Source organism: Oculina patagonica, chromosome 4, assembly GCF_052425735.1.
Source record: "Oculina patagonica isolate OP01 chromosome 4, crgOcupat, whole genome shotgun sequence".
NCBI classification, from domain to species: domain Eukaryota; kingdom Metazoa; phylum Cnidaria; class Anthozoa; order Scleractinia; family Oculinidae; genus Oculina; species Oculina patagonica.
The window spans coordinates 20,873,593-20,891,010 of NC_135761.1; the positions used below are offsets into that span (position 1 = coordinate 20,873,593).

At 41.4% G+C, this 17,418-nt stretch overlaps 1 protein-coding gene across 2 annotated transcripts in view; it reads right to left on the minus strand.

Moving 5' to 3' along the window:
• The window catches only part of LOC144651628 (protocadherin-like protein), a 30,524-nt gene extending 13,623 nt beyond the window's left edge, over positions 1–16,901 (minus strand). For both annotated transcript variants that reach the window (XM_078511566.1, XM_078511565.1), the window contains exons 1-8: positions 13,691–16,901; positions 10,620–11,268; positions 9,683–9,780; positions 8,050–8,489; positions 7,344–7,465; positions 6,573–7,018; positions 5,618–5,839; positions 326–4,383 (exon numbers count right to left, since the gene is read on the minus strand). In XM_078511566.1, the coding sequence (XP_078367692.1) occupies positions 326–4,383; positions 5,618–5,839; positions 6,573–7,018; positions 7,344–7,465; positions 8,050–8,489; positions 9,683–9,780; positions 10,620–11,268; positions 13,691–15,839 (8,184 nt within the window). In that variant the 5' untranslated portion in view covers positions 15,840–16,901. The remainder of the gene's footprint in view (positions 1–325; positions 4,384–5,617; positions 5,840–6,572; positions 7,019–7,343; positions 7,466–8,049; positions 8,490–9,682; positions 9,781–10,619; positions 11,269–13,690) is intronic.
• Between the last annotated feature and the right edge of the window lie 517 nt (positions 16,902–17,418).

Here is a 17,418-nt window from a genome sequence, read left to right on the forward strand (position 1 = left end):
ACATAACCACTTATCTCCCCCCCCCCCCCCCCCACTCCCTCGCGCACAAACGCCACACTTCTTTCAGGATTTTCTCGCAACGAAGAATGGGGTTATTATTAGGGTTAGGGTTGGAATCATTCGAGCCACCCACAGCCAAAGATGCTCGTTGACACTTTCAGTGCTCTAATAAAGCAATTTGTAACATGGCACAAAACTAAATTTTGGCTGTTCAAAAATCTGGTTAAATCCGTGACATAGTCCCTTTGACACCGCTCGCAATATTTCGAGCAACAAAATACGAGAAAAACTGTCTTTTACGCTTTAAGATTTAGATGACACTAACCTTTATGACTACATCCACAGTGTCGCTGGATTTTCTGTCTGTGGCCGTTACTTGAATGGTGTATGACGGTGTGTTCTCGAAGTCCAGTTTTCCATCCAGAATGAGAATTCCGTAGTTTTTGGCACCGTATACCGTTTCCATTCTGAACTTCTGGTGTGGGTCCCCGCCGGAAATGAAGTATTCAAGTCGTGCATTTTCTCCAATATCGGCGTCAGTTGCGGAAAGCTCACGGATAGAGGCCCCGACGTCTGCATCTTCTTGAACGGTGGCTTCATAGCGTCTTTGTGCAAACACTGGTGGTTGATCATTCTGATCGACAATGTCAATGTTAACTATGCCTTGAGAAGGTAGAGCTGGCGAGCCTTTGTCTGTGGCTACCACAGTCACAGAGTACTTTTCTCGTGCCTCTCTGTCGAACGACTTTTTGGAAAAGATGGTTCCATTAGCGGCAAAAATTTTGAAGTCCTGTATAATTGATGGGGCATCCACTTTATCGAACGAGTATGTGACTTGACCAGAAACACCCGTGTCTCTGTCATCTGCTTTGATCGTGATCACGTTAAACTGTGACGCTGCGTTCTCGGGGACTCTGGCGGTGTATTCTGACAGTTTAAATGTCGGTGTATCGTCGTTAAGATCTATAATGCTGACCTGGACGGAACATGTGGCATACAGATTGGTTAAAACTTCTCTGGCTCGGAACTGGAGCTTGTAACTTCTCTGTTCCTCAAAGTTAATCATCCCAGCAGTGGTAACATTTCCTGTTGTTGGATGAACTTGAAATTTCTGTTCCGCGTCAGGGTTTGACTTTACTAAACTGTATTTGATCACATTCTTGGGGTCCACCTGGCTTACCGCCTTGATCGTGGCCACGTGGGTGCCAATTTTGACATTTTCACTGATGCGGGCCGTGTACACATTGCTGGGTTGGCTTTGACTGTTCTGGAATTCAGGTGGTTTCTGGTTGACTACATTGATCTGCACGGTGGTCTCCGAATCGCGTGGTTGCCCAACGTTTGACACAATAGGCTCTGTATTTGTTGCCTTGACTTTGAGCAGCACAGTTTGTTCGAAATTGGACAAGTCAGCACTGGTTTTAATGTTACCGTCTCTATCGACGGTGAACTTATCATTAACACCCACCAAGGAATACGCGATCTTGTTGTTGGGGCTTATGTCTTTGTCTGAAGCACTAACAGTCAAAACTGTCGTCCCGATTGGGGCTTTTTGATAAACACTGGCCATATACCTTTTCTCATTGAACATGGGGTAATTGTCATTCGTGTCGAGAACTTCTACATCTATGACGCAGTATGAAAGAAGCCTCTCCGCTTCATTCCTGCCGTGGCCGCCATCCTCTGCTCGCACTATCAAAGTATAGTCATCCGTAGTGACTTCTCGATCCAAACTCGTTATTGTGGTGATGAGGCCGGTGGAATTGTCGATATGAAACAGCTCTCTGCCACCAGCAATTGAGTACTCAACTTCCTTGTTCCTTCCTCTGTCTTTGTCTACAGCAGTGACTTGAGTGACCACCTCCCCACGAGGCTTGTTCTCTTGGACGCGGACTTTTGGCGGGCATGTAGTGAACACTGGTCTGTTGTCATTAATGTCCTCGATGTTGACTATAACACGCACCTCATCGTATTTTCCACTATTAGGGTCTGTTGCCCTCACTTGAAGAGAATATTGCGTTTGTTTTCCCTTGACGCTCTGTCTGAGTGAAAGTACACCGGTATTTGTATCAATCTTGAAGATATTTGTACCATCACCGCTGGTTATAGAGTAGACGGGATTGTCTCCATCCGCATCTCTCGCCACAATGGCTGCCAATGCCTTGCCTGTCTCCGCATCTTCGGCAATGCCAATGTTGTACTCGCTCTTCTGGAATGTTGGTGTTTCGTCATTCATGTTCTGGACTAGCAACTTGACAAAGGCCCGGGCTTTAAACAACGTTTTCCCAAAATCTGTCACAAAGACGGTAAATATGTGCTCTCTTTGGTCTTCATAATCAAGCGGTTTGTCACCGACGCTTATCTCGCCAGTCATTTTGTCAATTTGGAAATGTTTTGTCGTATCTTCCAGTGAGTACGTCAGCTCGCCAGGTGTTTTACAGACACATTGTTGGCAATCACAGTCGTAAGCAGTTACCTTAAGCACCGAAGCACCAGCGCCGACATTTTCAGGGATGGTTTTTTCATACACCAGTGTTGAGAAGTAAGGATAGTGTTCATTGGCATTCGTCACTGTGATCTTGACATCAACGTCGTTGGATAAGCCATTGGGAATCTGCTCGGTTGTTCTGACTTTAAGGTTGTATACTGCCTGCTTTTCACGATCTAACTGAGAGTTCAGTTTGATTACACCATTATTATCAATGGCAAACTTCTTCAGTAGATCGCCTTGGGCGATTGTGTAACCCAGTCTTGCTCCAGAAACACTGGTAGCATTGACACTACCAACAACTGTTCCAACGTAATCTTTTTCGAACACTTTAAACTCGTAGAAGCTTTCTGAAAACACCGGCTTGAAGTTGACAGTTTTGATATCAAGAGATACTGCATCGCCAAACTGGCGTGGGATGCCAAAATCAAAGCCAAACAACGAGACATTGTAACCTCCTCTGTCTTGTAAGACACCAGCAGTCTCGACAACTTCAGTTATTGGGTTGATTCCAAAGGGTATTCCCTTGGATACCAGCTGATAACCAATCCTGCCGCTCAAACCGCCGTCCTTGTCTTCCGACTTCAACTGATATGCACTTGTCCCAGGACGCGAATTGGTGTTAACGCGGCCAAAGAAGTCTATCATTTTCATGGTAGGCTTGTTGTCATTGATGTCAACCACGTTGATTTCCACATCGACATCATTAGTGCGGCTTTGCGGTGCTGGCTCCTGTTCTCTAACGGTCAAACTGTAGAACTGCTGCTTTTCAAAGTCAAATGGTGTTTCCATGCGCACTTTCCCAGAGTTGTCCACTGTAAAGTTGGATTTCCGGGGATATATAATAGATAATGTACCACCAGGGAAATACCTTGGGACTATAGCTACCACACTACCGACTTCCTTGTCTTCCCTTACATAGACCCGGACTGGTTGCTGATCAGGTCTGTAGCTGACTAACACCAGTTGTACTTCTACTTTCGTCTCACGTGGTGGAGAGCCACTGTCTTTAGCTGTCAACTGGAACTTGACTGTTGATGGGAAGTCTTTGCGAGGCTTCTTTGCTATCAAGAAGCCATTTTTATCAATAGAAATTAACGACTGTACATCAGATGATAACGTATATGAAATCGTATCATCATCTTCATCGTAAGCTGACAGACGGGCAACAGTATCACCAACTATGAAGTCGTCCTCTACTTTCCTCTCCACAACTCCACCAGCTTCGCCAGGGAATTTAGGTGGGTTGTCATTGATGTTCTTTACGTTCAGAATAACTGTCACCTGGTCACTGCGGTCTCTTGAGTCCATCACTCTAACAACCAGCTTATGTTGACGAGCCTCCTCATAATCAAGCTCCCTCGTCATCATAATTTCCCCAGTAGATGGCACCATTCGGAACAAACCACCCTGATTACCGGAGACGATTTCGTAAGTAAGCGCCTCAGAAGTGGCAGCTTTCACGACCATAACTCTCTGGTTTGCCTTAATACCTTCGGTGACTTCCTGGATGACGGGTTTGACAACAAACTTGGGAGGTCCGTCGGGCAAGAAGACATTCAGCTGCACGGTGGCGAGTTTTCGTAGTGCTGGATTCCCTTTGTCTTTAGCTTCGACTTGAAGATTAAACCGAGAGGCAGAGACTGTTGTTAAGGATCTCTTCACCTTGAGGACTCCTGTGTCAGGATCAATTTTGAAGGCTCCTTCATCATTTCCACTTGTAATGTTATACACCACCCTCCCATTGTCACCACTGTCCAGGTCTGTGGCTACCACTAACAGCACTTGAGAGTCGGTCTCTGCATCAAGCGCTACTTTAGCCACATAAGAGTCAGCAGAAAACTTTGGCGTCTCGTCATTTTCGTCCCTCACGTTCAAGATCACTTTAGCAATTGCTTTAAAAAAAATAAACAACGAAAGCATGTTTAAGTTGGTGAAACTTTCTACTGCTACATTCTTGTCCCCAGAGCCGCTTGTCCCGGCTGAGCCTGGAGCACGAGGATCAAGTGGCTCTGGGGACACTTGATTTATTGGCTAGATTTTTAACAAAGAGAATTTAAATATGGCCAAATCAGTTCAACCGCAGTAAAACCCCTTTCAACAAAGGAATTTTAACACGGTTGATTTGATTTGCCAAATTCAAATTTTCTTTGTTAAAGTTCTAGCCAATCAATCAAGTGTCCCCAGAGCCACTTGTTACCCATGCCCAAGGCTCTGTCGGCTAAGAGGGACGAGCGGCTCTGGGGACGAGAATGTCTACTTGGCTAGCGCTACACTGTACATGTACATGTTTGTGGTATAGTTGCATGAAAAAACCTTGTGTTTCTACGAGTTAAAAGCTGTACTTTTCCAGAGTTTTGCTTAAACGAATATCTTTTTATTAATTTTTACTTAAGTAGAATTCTATTAGTGTGCTAATACAAATGCTGCAACCTGATTGGCTGAGCTATCATACACTATCAGCCAACAGTTTGCAGTTACCGTAAACCCCGCAGATAAGCCAAGCTGCACCCTCGATTTCGAACAAAGATTTTTGGAAAAAAGGTGTGGCTTATCTGCGGGTTTTTACGGTACTTAAGTTTATAAAAAAAGGCTTGTCCTCATTATATAATTGTTAATTAATGTGTTCTATTAGATAATCTTTCATCATTGTCTACTCACTCATAAAACACAATCATGCACGGGTTGCCCTTGACAATGTTCGTGAGCGGTAATGCAAACACCTCAAATAGAAAGCATGTTTAATCGGCCAAACAACGCCTCCAAACGGTAACAAGGTAAGAACAAAGCCTACACACAAATCCTCAAAAAAGCGAAAAAACTCAACTCTCAAACTCGCACACGCCAAAGTCCTACGCGTGACTAGCTCGCGACTTTAATACAAATTTAAAATGTTTCTGAGCGCGGGCATTCTAATCGCGCGCCACGCCAGTTCTATAGTCTTCTTCTCAATAGATAGAGAAAATTGTCAAGACATTTTGCTTAAAAATAACTGAATTTGTGTATTAATGATTGTCGCTTTATAGTGTCTGCTAAAAAAATTAGACAACTTACCCTCATTTTCTATGAGCGATAGCACTCAAAGAGAACTCAGGCTTATTGTCTGAGTAAGTAGTACTTGTGACTTACTGCTAGAAGATGGAATTCCTTTGTCTGAAGCTTGGATGTACAAAATGTGCTGTCTGATTTGCTCATAGTCCAGGTCTGTTAGAGAAGAAATGGAGCCTGAAGTTGGATCAACTTTAAACTTTGAGTTCACATCCACTGCGTAAAGCAAATCATATCTCACTTCTCCATTTGTACCAGAGTCTCTGTCTGTTGCTGACACTTTCCCTACTTCTTCATTTTTACCTGTGCAAGAAAAAAGTAAAGGCTTGCATGAAACATTCCAAGCCGATTAAGGTAAGCCTTGAGCCAAGCGGCCCATGCTGCCGGGGCATATCCCAGTTTCAGTAGCATTTAGCGGATGGGAATATTTCTACTCCACCCTGGATGGGATGCTAGTCCATACCAGGGTAACCCCCGCAGCACTATTTCCCGGTACCCATTTATACACTAATACATTTATGGGTAGAGAGAGGCACTACGAGAGTAAAACACATCGCCCAAGAACACAACACAGTGATCTCCACGGCTTGAACCCGGACTGCTTGATCCGAAGTCGGGTGCACTAACTACTAGGCCACCACGCCACCCACTCCAAAACTGATGATCAATGTTAATTTTACAATGTAATACATATTTTATTTTACACTAACTGGCACAATTCTCGCTCATTTATTGGTCGACAGCTATCATTGATGATAATTCCCTCCCCCAACCCCAATCAGCCCCCCACCCCAAAGTCCAACTGCTTCTGTGTAACAGCTGAGATAGCTGTTCAGGAGTGGCGTGCTCTTCGTTAGATGTTTACAGTTTTTGCAGTAAACTGCACAATATAAAGTAATTGGAAGGACATACACCATGAAGTGTAACATGGGAATTATGGTACAACAATTAACTCTTTCTATAGAAAACCTAGTAAATTACTACTGCACAGTAGCGCACTGCGCTGTACTGTATCATGTTAGCTTTAGTGACTAACCTTTGGCTTCGCTCACTTCAAAAACGTAGACAGGTTTGGTGAACCGAGGGGCATCATCATTTTTGTCCCTAATTGTCACAGCAACCGTTGTGTTGCTGACCTTATTTCCAACAGAAACAGACACTTTCAATGCATACGAGGAGATTTTCTCCCTGTCCAATGGTTTTGCCACACTAATAACACCTTGGTGGTTGATACAAAATGCTTCATCGGTGTTGCCACCCACGATATTGTACTTGTAGCTAGGATTCTTTGAAGAAGGTGAAATGTCTTTAACCGTGAAGCCAACAGCCTTGTTTTCATCCAGTGAGACTGAAATGGTCGACTGCAACTGTGGTGCTTGCAGTCCCTCTGTTACGTGGATTTTGAGCCCGTAGGTAGGGCTACTGCGACCTTTGCTATCAGTTGCTTGAACAGCAATGTCCCATATCTGTTTTTCAGATCTCCTATTTGAAATAAAAAAGACAAGACATGACAATTTTTCCCTCAAACAGACAGATTGTCGTTAAATGGGGCAAGCAACCAAAACTAATGTTTGTTCAAAAACTGTGGCGACACGACAGTCAAGTGCCATTAGTACTGTAATGATTTCATTCAGCACCTGTGGTGCTTATTTTTATTTTGAGAGCTTAAGGGAGGGCGCTTATCGGAGACAAGGCACTTGTTAGGGATAGGGTGGTTAGTTCTTTTAGACATAAACACACAAGTGTGTGTGTAAATTATTTATTATTTATTATTATTATATATACCTTGTACTGATCATAGTCTTACCTTATTTCCCGTGAAGCAGTAATAACACCTGTATTCTGGTTTATCCGAAATGGTGTACCAGAGGTGGTGATACTGTACTTAACTACTCCATTATCGCCTGCATCTCGATCAATGGCAGTCACCTGGAACAGTGATTCAAATAGTTTACTGTGGATTTAATAAAATGTTAAATGGCTGGAATTTTCTCCTTGTTGAGAACAACTGAAAAAACTCTCTTTGTGCACAACTCGAAATCCCATGTTTTCTAACTCTATCTTCTTCAGAACAACAAGTAGCTCCTTATTTTTGAAAATGCAGAAGACCTGTACCAAGTTTACTCTTTTCGAATCACAAGTTAACAACAAAACCAACCATGTGCATGAACCTTCTTCATTTCATTCCATTTTATTATTTACAAAAAGCTGGAGAAAAACACATATTTTCCAGCAAGCTGTCATTTTTCTTGCAATCTATTTCATTGCATCCAAGCAGAGATAATGACATGTTGTTGACAGATTAATGACTGGTTAATTACAAGGGGGTGGAATGGCCGCTCCAATCCTTTGTCAACAGGCTTTTCCCCCTCCCCCTCTGTACCTTCCCCCTCCCCCATCCCCTCCTTACCTTCCTCCTCACCCATCTCCTTTCCTTTTTCTTCCCGCTTTTTCTTCGCCCCAAAGAGCTTGTTCACAGGCTATTAATATGTTCAAGGATTTAGGTTTCTTACCTTTATCACAAAACTTCCCTTTGGTGAATAGTCTTCAATTGCAATGTCTTTAGGTGACGTTTCCAAGAAGGTTATTCTTGGTGTGTTATCATTTACATCGCCGATGTTAATGGTGGTCGTCACCTCCTTCGCCAATATGCCTTTCTCGGCACGGACAACCAACTTGTACGTCGCTTGTGATTCACGATCAAGAGAGCCAGCAACACTGACTAGTCCAGTTGAACTTGAAATTTTAAATGCGTTATTTTGATTTCCACCAACAATTTTATATATTATTGAACTTGGTCCTTTAGCAGATACGTCGAATACAGGGGTATTAACCCCAGCGCTTTCAGGGATGGTTTTAGAATAGCTTGTTGGATCAAACTGAATGAATGTTGTTCCAGGATTGTACACAGCAACATATACATCAACCACACTGCTTTTGACATTGCCTTGTGCTTGAAAAGAAAATGAGAAAAACATCACATTGATTATTAGAATTACAATTAAATGGAGTTCCTTATACAAAGTACAGTGGAACCCCTATTAAGCAGCCACTCTCAGGGAAATGGCAAATGGCTGCCTAATAGGGGTTTGTCAGAAATTAACATATTTTAAGGCCTTTTAGTAATGTCACATAATTTTAATATTGGAAACATGGAAGAGGACAACAAACTTGTGTTTCAATGGTTTTGTTAGTCGTCCCCTTTTTAGACTCTTTTCTGTCAAGAGCTTGTTTAAGGTGATTCCACTGAAATAGGAGTATAAAAAATTTTCTGAAACTTGGTCCAGGTTACAATTGTGATATGAGCATTAAAAAAAATGAAATAAAAAATGGGGGTCACCGCTCTAGTTTTGGTGTAAAATGGATGGGCATTATAGTAAATACCGTAAAATTCCGGTTATAAGCCCTGGGCTTATACAACTTCACAAGGGGTTTTGAGTGGGCTTATAAGCGGAGGGGCTTATATCCGGGAGGGCTTATACGCGGAATAGAAAAAACGTTTCGGAACAAGCTACCGGAGTGTTGATCGAAATAAGTTTTAAAGTTAAAAATGCATAATAGAGCAACATTTAGCCCTGTTCAATACTGTCAACCGGCAGAGTGGGGTTTATATCCGGGGGGGGGGGGGGGGGTAGGGCTTATAATCGGATGTATTTTTTTGTTTCCAGGTAGATGGGCCTATAACCAGGGGGGCTTATAAGCGGAATTTTACGGTATACGACCCGTGAGGTGTAAATTAAGAACCCCAGTAATCCGAATGGGGAACTAAAGTTTCTAGAAAAAAATCATTATTACATTCAAGTATAAGTCTATTTCAACAAAATAGACTTTGATCTTATATTAAAAACTATTTTTAATGCACAGGAATTAAGATAATGATTTCGTCCTTTTTTTCCGGCCCCTTTATCGTTTTTGTGCTTATTATTTTCTCAATGTCAAATTTTACTTATCCCCTTTTAAATTTTTTTAACCCATCAGACCATTTAACATGTAGATGTTAATATCTCTACCCTGGGAGAGCTTCACGATGTCAAATTCACGTGGGTTAAACGCCCCCCCCCCCCCCCATCCTTGATAGGTGATAGGTGTATAAAGTAGATTAAACCAAGGTAAGACATTTAAATGCTTGTTCGACAATCAAGTTACCTCTGTCTGAAGCCTGAACTTTCAGCTGGTACCTTTTATTCCTACTTGCCAGGTTATTGGCACTGGTTAAAACACCTGTGCTGGAATCCAGACTGAACCTGTTAGAAAATAAACAAAAAATTAATATTCTGTATTTCTGAGCAGACCTCTCAACCTCAAAGCACCAGAAAGAGTGATCGACTGGTGGACAAATACAACAAAAACCAAGTGCTAATCACAAGAAAGTGTTTGTTACCTGTTTGTGACTCACTTGAAATACTATGTGATATGATATATTATATAATAACCTGAATTCTACGCGCATTTTGATTGGTTCTTACTTATGATCTATTAGAGTACAGACGCATAGATGACGTCACGCGATGGTGTGACTCGCGCGCATGATCAGAGTTCATAGTGCAAATCGGAGTTTTATTATATAAAACAAATAGATTCAATTTTGCCGTGGGTCTGTTCAGTTATAGATCACAGAAGACGTCAAAATGTGGTAAGAACAACAGTGACCCACTCGCTACGGCTCGTGGGCCACTTTATTTGTTCTTACCACATTTTGACGTCATCTGTGATCTATAACTGAACAGACGCACGGCAAAATGGAATCTATTTGTGAAATATATAAAGGTTATTTTCATGGTTTTAATACATTGTGTAGTTCTGAAAATTATCCATACCTTTTCTATTGAAGAGTTTTTCTCCTAACAGCCACCCCCACCCCCACCCCCCTCCCCCACCCCAACACCCCTCTGGAAATTACAATTAAGCTTCATATATTTCCTTCAGAGTTTATGGTCTCTGAGACCATATACAAAGAAATTGCTTCCTATCTGCTTGTGAATCTGTTTACCCTAAGATTTTTGTCTCATACTGTGATCTCATGACAAAACTTAGATTCTAGATAACACAGAATTACAAAGAAAAACATATGAAAACTTTTTACCTGTTTCTGTCTTCAGTATTAAGCAATTCGTATGTGATTTCTCCAAATGAGCCAGCATCCTTGTCTGTTGCTGTGACTTTTAGGATTGAATTCCTCACTGGAAAGTTGCTGCTCACAGAAGCCATGTATGAACTTTGTGAAAACTGTGGGGCATGATTGTTCTTGTCTTGTATTTGAACCTCTACCAGGGCTGAGGCAAACATGTTTCGGTAATTCTTATCTGTAGCTCGCACTTCAAAATTAAACTTGGGGGTGTCAAAGTGGTCAAACGGAGCCTGAGTGACAAGTTTACATTCACCATTGTTGCCACTGGTAACCAATGTTACCTTGAACTGATTTTCTACAGCTAAAGATTGAATGTTCTCAATAGTACACTCAAACTGTGTCTTTGGTGTGTCTGCGTCGTTAATGACCAACCCACCCGATGAACCATCTGGTTTGGTCACTGAAATTGTTGTACCTGCTCTGACATCTTCGTCTATTTTGATTACGTATTTACTTTGGCTAAACCTTGGCGGATCCTTTGTGTCTGTGACTGTAATAGTGACTTTTTCAGTAGCAACTTGTTGTGGGCTACTGGATGCTTGGACTTGATACACACCTCCTGTGTAAGACTCATAGTCCAATGAGCCAGTGACAGAAAAGCGTCCTAAACAGTAAGAAATAAGATAAAATGAACAATTTGCTGCTGCATTAGAGCTCAATTATCCCTAGAACTGAACAATATTACTGGAGAATACAGAGGGACAATCACATGAAATCCTCTTAACTGCTTCCAAAAGGGAATATTTGAGCACTACTTTTTTCGACGTTTTTGCTTGTTTACAAGCTAAAAACGTAGAATAGGGGTTATGTGAACAAATTTGGAACCACATATTTGTAAACTCTCAAGGGACTTTTTTAATTTCTCAAGGAACTGTTTTAATTTCTCAAGGGATTACTTTCCGCTGTAGGTGATCACTTGCCATCTCGTGGAAAAAAACGTGACTTGTCACATTTACAAACGTTATATAACAATTTTAAAAGTGACATGTCAGCTTTCTTATCTCAATGCACGTGTGTCTGAAAGGCGATCTATAAAAAGCGTCGCACAAACAATGGATTGCGTAACTAAAACACGAATAAATAATCACTTGCACTTACATCATTTAAAAATTACTAACGTCAAAAATAAACCATACCAAAAAACTCGCTCTTTTCAAAGATATTATTGAAGTTAAAACAAATGCAAGAGATGGGGGCTTCTTTTAGCTTAGGAGCGGTTAAAAATTCGTCATCAGCCTAGGTCGTTAGGGACGAGATTTCGCGTTGACAGCAATGTTGCATGAATCGGCTTTACAACATGCGATCGTATCTACGCAGTTCGAGTGGAATTTCAGTCAAAGACAGCAAAATTCTTTCGTATTTCATCTTCAAATATAATTCGAAAGCATTCACTGAAACATTAACTGTATATATGGCTTTTGTTTAATCCTGGGTCTTGATATCCGACCCTCGCAGAGCTTAGGCAAAACGCAGCTTTGAGTGTAAAGATTTGATATGCGCAATGTTTTCTCCGACAGTAGTCGGAAATATCCGTATTTTTTTTTCGTGGAGCAATCGTAACGATACGGCCTTGAACACATTGAACAGCGGTCTACCTATAACAATTCAAATATGGCGTCGCAAAAACAAAGCGTGGAACGCATATTTTGCTGTTTCATTTGCTAATTTCGCTGCCGTAATCGACTGCCTCGAAAGGTCCTTGCAATTTTAAAGTATAGAATTGTCAGATCTCGGTGAAATTTGCACTGTTTATTTGTGTAATGTTAAGGAATATGTGTATAAATACCCGGCGCGGACGAGCCATTTTTGACAAAGTTATATGGCTGCATTTCCTCCGCGAAGATAGGAAATTTTTAAACTAAACTACAAAGAAACTGTAATGATATGTTCGAAGAACAATGCACAGGATAAACCTTCGACTCATACTTCATGCGAAAACGTCGATATCTCGAAGAGACTTTGATTTAAAAAGTCACTTGAAACTACATCTTTCACTCTAGAATTAAAAGAATAACAACTTGATCACCAAGCAGGGTACTGGGTATGATTTCAAGATTTTTTGAAGCATGCCCTCTATAAGGTTATAACATGCTTCTACTGGCCACGTAATCTCTCGCTTACAAATGGAAGTTTTGGACTCACTAAATACTGTATTTATTTGATTAAACGTTGCCCTTAAATAAACGCCGCCCTTGAATAAACTCCGCATTTTAGGGCAGAAATATTAATAAACGTTGCTCTTGAAAAAACAACGCATCAGAGCATGAACCCAAAAATAATTTTTTCCTTGATAGTGCCAATGTTTTAAGATATTGAAAATGACTTTTGAGACAAGCACTACAACATTTACCTGTTTTTTAAAGTTCAAATGTTCATTAACTATGCTATTGTTTACAAGAAATAATTTGGATTATCATTCAATGAACGCCGTCCTCGTTCCATACTCTAATCACGAAAAATTTAATAAACACTGCAGCGTTTATTCAAATAAATACGATATCTGGTTTTTACTGTCATGCCAGGAAAAAGTAAAACCAAAACCAATGAGTAAAGGTCAAGAATTTGAAATGTTAATAGAAGATTAAAGACCCAGAATGGACCATTCTGCATTGCACATGATAAACAGGGTTCACCATATTTTGTGTGAATCACTACAGTTGTAAGTCCACAATCTACAACAGCAATAAGAAATCTGTTTCCTCCAGCCTTACTTTTGACCTGTAGAACACTTAGAATTATTTCTCACATTTCTTTACGGGGTTGGTATTTTTGTCAAATTCTGACATTTATTTGGGAGAAATGTTTAATCTTTTCTCTAGTTGATCGACAAAGTTCTGATAGCATGATCAGAGGGAGATTGCTCATCCTTGAACTTTGGAACCAAAGAAAGTGCCACTTGATCAGGGAAAGTGCTTTCTAGAGTAAATGCAGTATATCACTTAGTCTAATAAAAAATCAAGGGATGAGTGACTGTTTGTCAGTAGCATTACTCAAATAATCTTTAAAACAATAAAGTCTGTTCTTACCAGAATCTTTGTCCACAGAGTACTTCCCATCAGAACTAACAATTTTGTACGTCACAGGTTTTTCTTGACTGTCTTTGGCAGCTAAACACAACAAGCTATCAATTCTTCCCAGGTTCTCGAGCACAGTGGCAGAATAAGGGAGGTTAACAAATGTTGGAGGTGAGTTCTCTTCACTGACAACAGTAACAATGACTTGAGCCTGCGATTCTTTGTTTGTAGAGGTGGCCCGAACGGACAGTGCAAAACTCCTCTCCTCGTTGGCGGGATCTAGCATTCGACGTGTGGAAATGACTCCAGTCTCTCCCTGGATAATGAAAGCATTGCCAGGGTTTTCAATTGAATACGTAACTTGGTCACCATCTTTGTCAGTGGCATGGATTTGCGTCACAAATGTGTCTGCAGGGGCTTTTCCTGGCACGTTGGCATAGTACACAGGCTGAGAGAAGTCAGGGTTGTTGTCCTCTTGGCCCGTAACTGTGATCATCATGTACAGGTGGGAATAGAGTGGGTAAAGTGCTTTGTCACGAGCTTCAATTAACAGGTTATATTGTCCTTGTTTTTCTTTATCAAGCATAGTAACAGTTCGTAAATCGCCACTGTTCTTGTCAATTTTAAAATATGGTAAGCCTGATCCAGACGCAATGGAATAAACCACTTGACCCTCTGGTTTCCCACTACCATCCGCATCAGTTGCACTGATAGAGCTACCAACCTTTGTGCTAGCAGGCCTGTTCTCTCTAACCGACACTGCACGTTGTTGCCTATTTCCTGTTGGAGATTGAAATACGGGAGCGTAACCATTGTTATCAACCTGCTGAACAGTAATGGTCAAAGAGGCCGTGGCACTTTGTGGGCTCACTCCTCCATCTGTTGCCCTAACAGTTAGATCATACTTGCTTTTCGTTGCATAATTCAACTTGCTCTTCAATGTCACTACACCAGTATCTGAACCAATGCCGAAAGCACTGTCGCCAGTTAAAAAGTATCGTATACGCCGGTTGGGGCCAGGGGGGTCGCGATCAATGGCGTGGATTACAAGTACAGCAGCATTAACGGGGAAATCTTCGCGCACATTTGCAGAGTAGCTCTCTTCTGGGAAAATCGGCGGTCTGTTGACACCGGGGTTGGGAGAATTAGGCGGAGGGTAGCCACTGACAAGATTTACGTTTATAGTCACAGTAACAGTGTTAGATTCAGGTGATGTACCTCTGTCTCTAGCTGTAACCGTAAACGAGATCACTGATTGCTTTCCTAGTTGTTTAACCACTTTGACAACACCAGTGATGGCATCGACGGAAAACCAATTATTCGATCCAGTGATATAGTAATAGATTCCTCCGTTCGCTCCAACATCTTTGTCAGTCGCGCGTACTCGCAATACAGATGTCAGGAGAGGTGTGTCCTGGTTGATAGTGGCCGAGTAGGTGCTTTGTTCAAACTCTGGCTTATTGTTGTTAGCGTCGATGATTTCGATGGTGACTTTGGTCGCCCCGTAACGAACACCGTCGCTCGCACGAACGGTTAGGTTCACTTCGGGTGTGGTAAGTGTATCCCTTTTGAGCTGTAGAAATGCAGCAGTGGTCTTCAAAACAAGAAAAACTCGGTTGCCAACCGTTGCTTTTTCGGCCTTGAAGTAGCCCTTCTCGTTCCCACCACTTATAGAGTATGTTATTGTACCCACCGTATCCCGGTCTTCCGCGAAGCAGTTTTCCAAACCCATAACAATAGTGTTTTCGGGTGAAGCTTCTTTCACTCTCCCACGATACAAGTTTGCAGGAAAAGTCGGACTGAAGTTGTTTGTGTCCGTGATGGTGATTCGAATACTGAACGGAGTGCCTCCTTCTTTGTCGCCTCGATTACGCCGAATGGCGACCAAGTCGTATTCGTTCTTTTTACCAATCTCGTAAAAGATAGGTGTTCTGGTTGTAACGACCCCTTGTTCAGAAATTTGAAACTTGGTTAGAGCCGCTTTCGAATCAGGGAAGAACGTGTACATCTGATTGCTAGCCGGCGCGGGGAATGAATGTACCTGATGTCCAGCGGGCCTGCCTTCTGCTAGATTAACTCTAGTAAGGGAGGTCTGTCCAATAGCTGTGTGCAATAAACAGAAGCTACACAGGAAAAAAATAACGACGTTGATGCCTCGCATGTTTACTGCACTATTGGCGTTCCGTTGTAGCGAGCTGGCGTCTCAATGCCTTGATTCTTTGATCCTTTCAAATGTCTTCACCGATCACAAAACATTGGCGAACCCCGATTCTGCGAAAACGCCGTGTAAATCGGGTTTCGCTTGATCGCTACAAACGAAAAAGTATTTGCCAAATGAACGCAAAATAGCAGTTTTTCCTTCCCGACGCGAGTGAATAATGCGATGTTCAAGCGGCTAGCCAATCATAAGCGGCTTGATGAAAGGGCCGTCAATCATCATGCCGAAATTAACACCACAGTCACGGATCAGGAATGCTAGCGGGGTATTTCAAATGCCCTTAAAAGTTTTTAATTCAGGCTAGAATTCAAGCTGATTTTAATACCTTTTACTTAGATCTATCATGGCATGAGTCCATAGATCGAAAACAAGGCAAAAACTCGTTATAGTTGTGTAAAGTAGTCGACAGATTCGAGTATTCTAAAGAACTTTCTTTTCTGGCAAAGTACTTGAACTGCCCGTTGTGTACCGACCCTTCCCACTTCCGACGGCTCTATCCACCAATCGCTATCTGCCTTCGGTCCCTTTGGGGAATACATTAAACGTAAATTATTAGTATACACTGTCTTTTTGCATTCCACATCACATTCCGAACCAATCCTTCGTGACTTTGAAAACAAAATAACGTTTGACTCGGCGCTCAAAGCGAGCAAAATTTCTGTTTCGTCTCAGCTAGCTTGTTAGATAGCAAAATAGCATTCATAGAATTTTTCCCACGCCTAAAACTAAAGAAAGAGATTTGTCAGCCCTAAACAAAACGACAAATAATTGTTATGATGCAGCTGTAAACAAAAGAATGAAAATTCCAGTTACAATACGTCTGAAGCCAAGCATGAGTGATTCGCAGCTTGTCAGTTTAAATCACGCCCTCGCTAAGCTCAAGCATGAGTGTTGTAACGGTACAGTACCAAGAACGTGTGATGTGCCGCTAGCAGCAGAAATTTTAACTGACTGGAGTTGCAAGGAAATTGGAAAAATTAGCCAACAATTAGCTTTCATGTTGGAAGTGGCTGAGACTTCTTAAAAAAAAAAAAATCAACAACTCAAAATTGGTTTTCAATGGACAAAATTATTAAATCGTTGGTTGGAAAAGCTTGGTTAATTTGAAGGTACTATAAAATTTTCCCGAGGGAAACCTTGCTGCCCCATTATATTTTCCTGATCCTTTTGATAATAACCGTTGTATTTTATTCACACTTTTATCACCTATTTTATTCTTTCTGCAGTTAACTTTTTTGTCTTTATCCGTCAATTTTCTTACAAAAGGTATTTTACTGTTTTGCACTCTCGTTCTGTTATCGGTTTATTCTTGTTGGAAAGTTGCCACTTTTACCACCAAAGCAGTAAAATGTTGGCTTTAATTTGTTTCTTTTCCGCGCTTATCGCATTTTGTGGCATCACGCCAAAGTAAAGTTTCAGAAATTATGGATAATGCGGTACGAGCCATATCGAAACTCGATTAGCAAACACAAATTAATTTTTAATCATTTCCAAATAACAGTCACTCTTAATTTAAGAAACC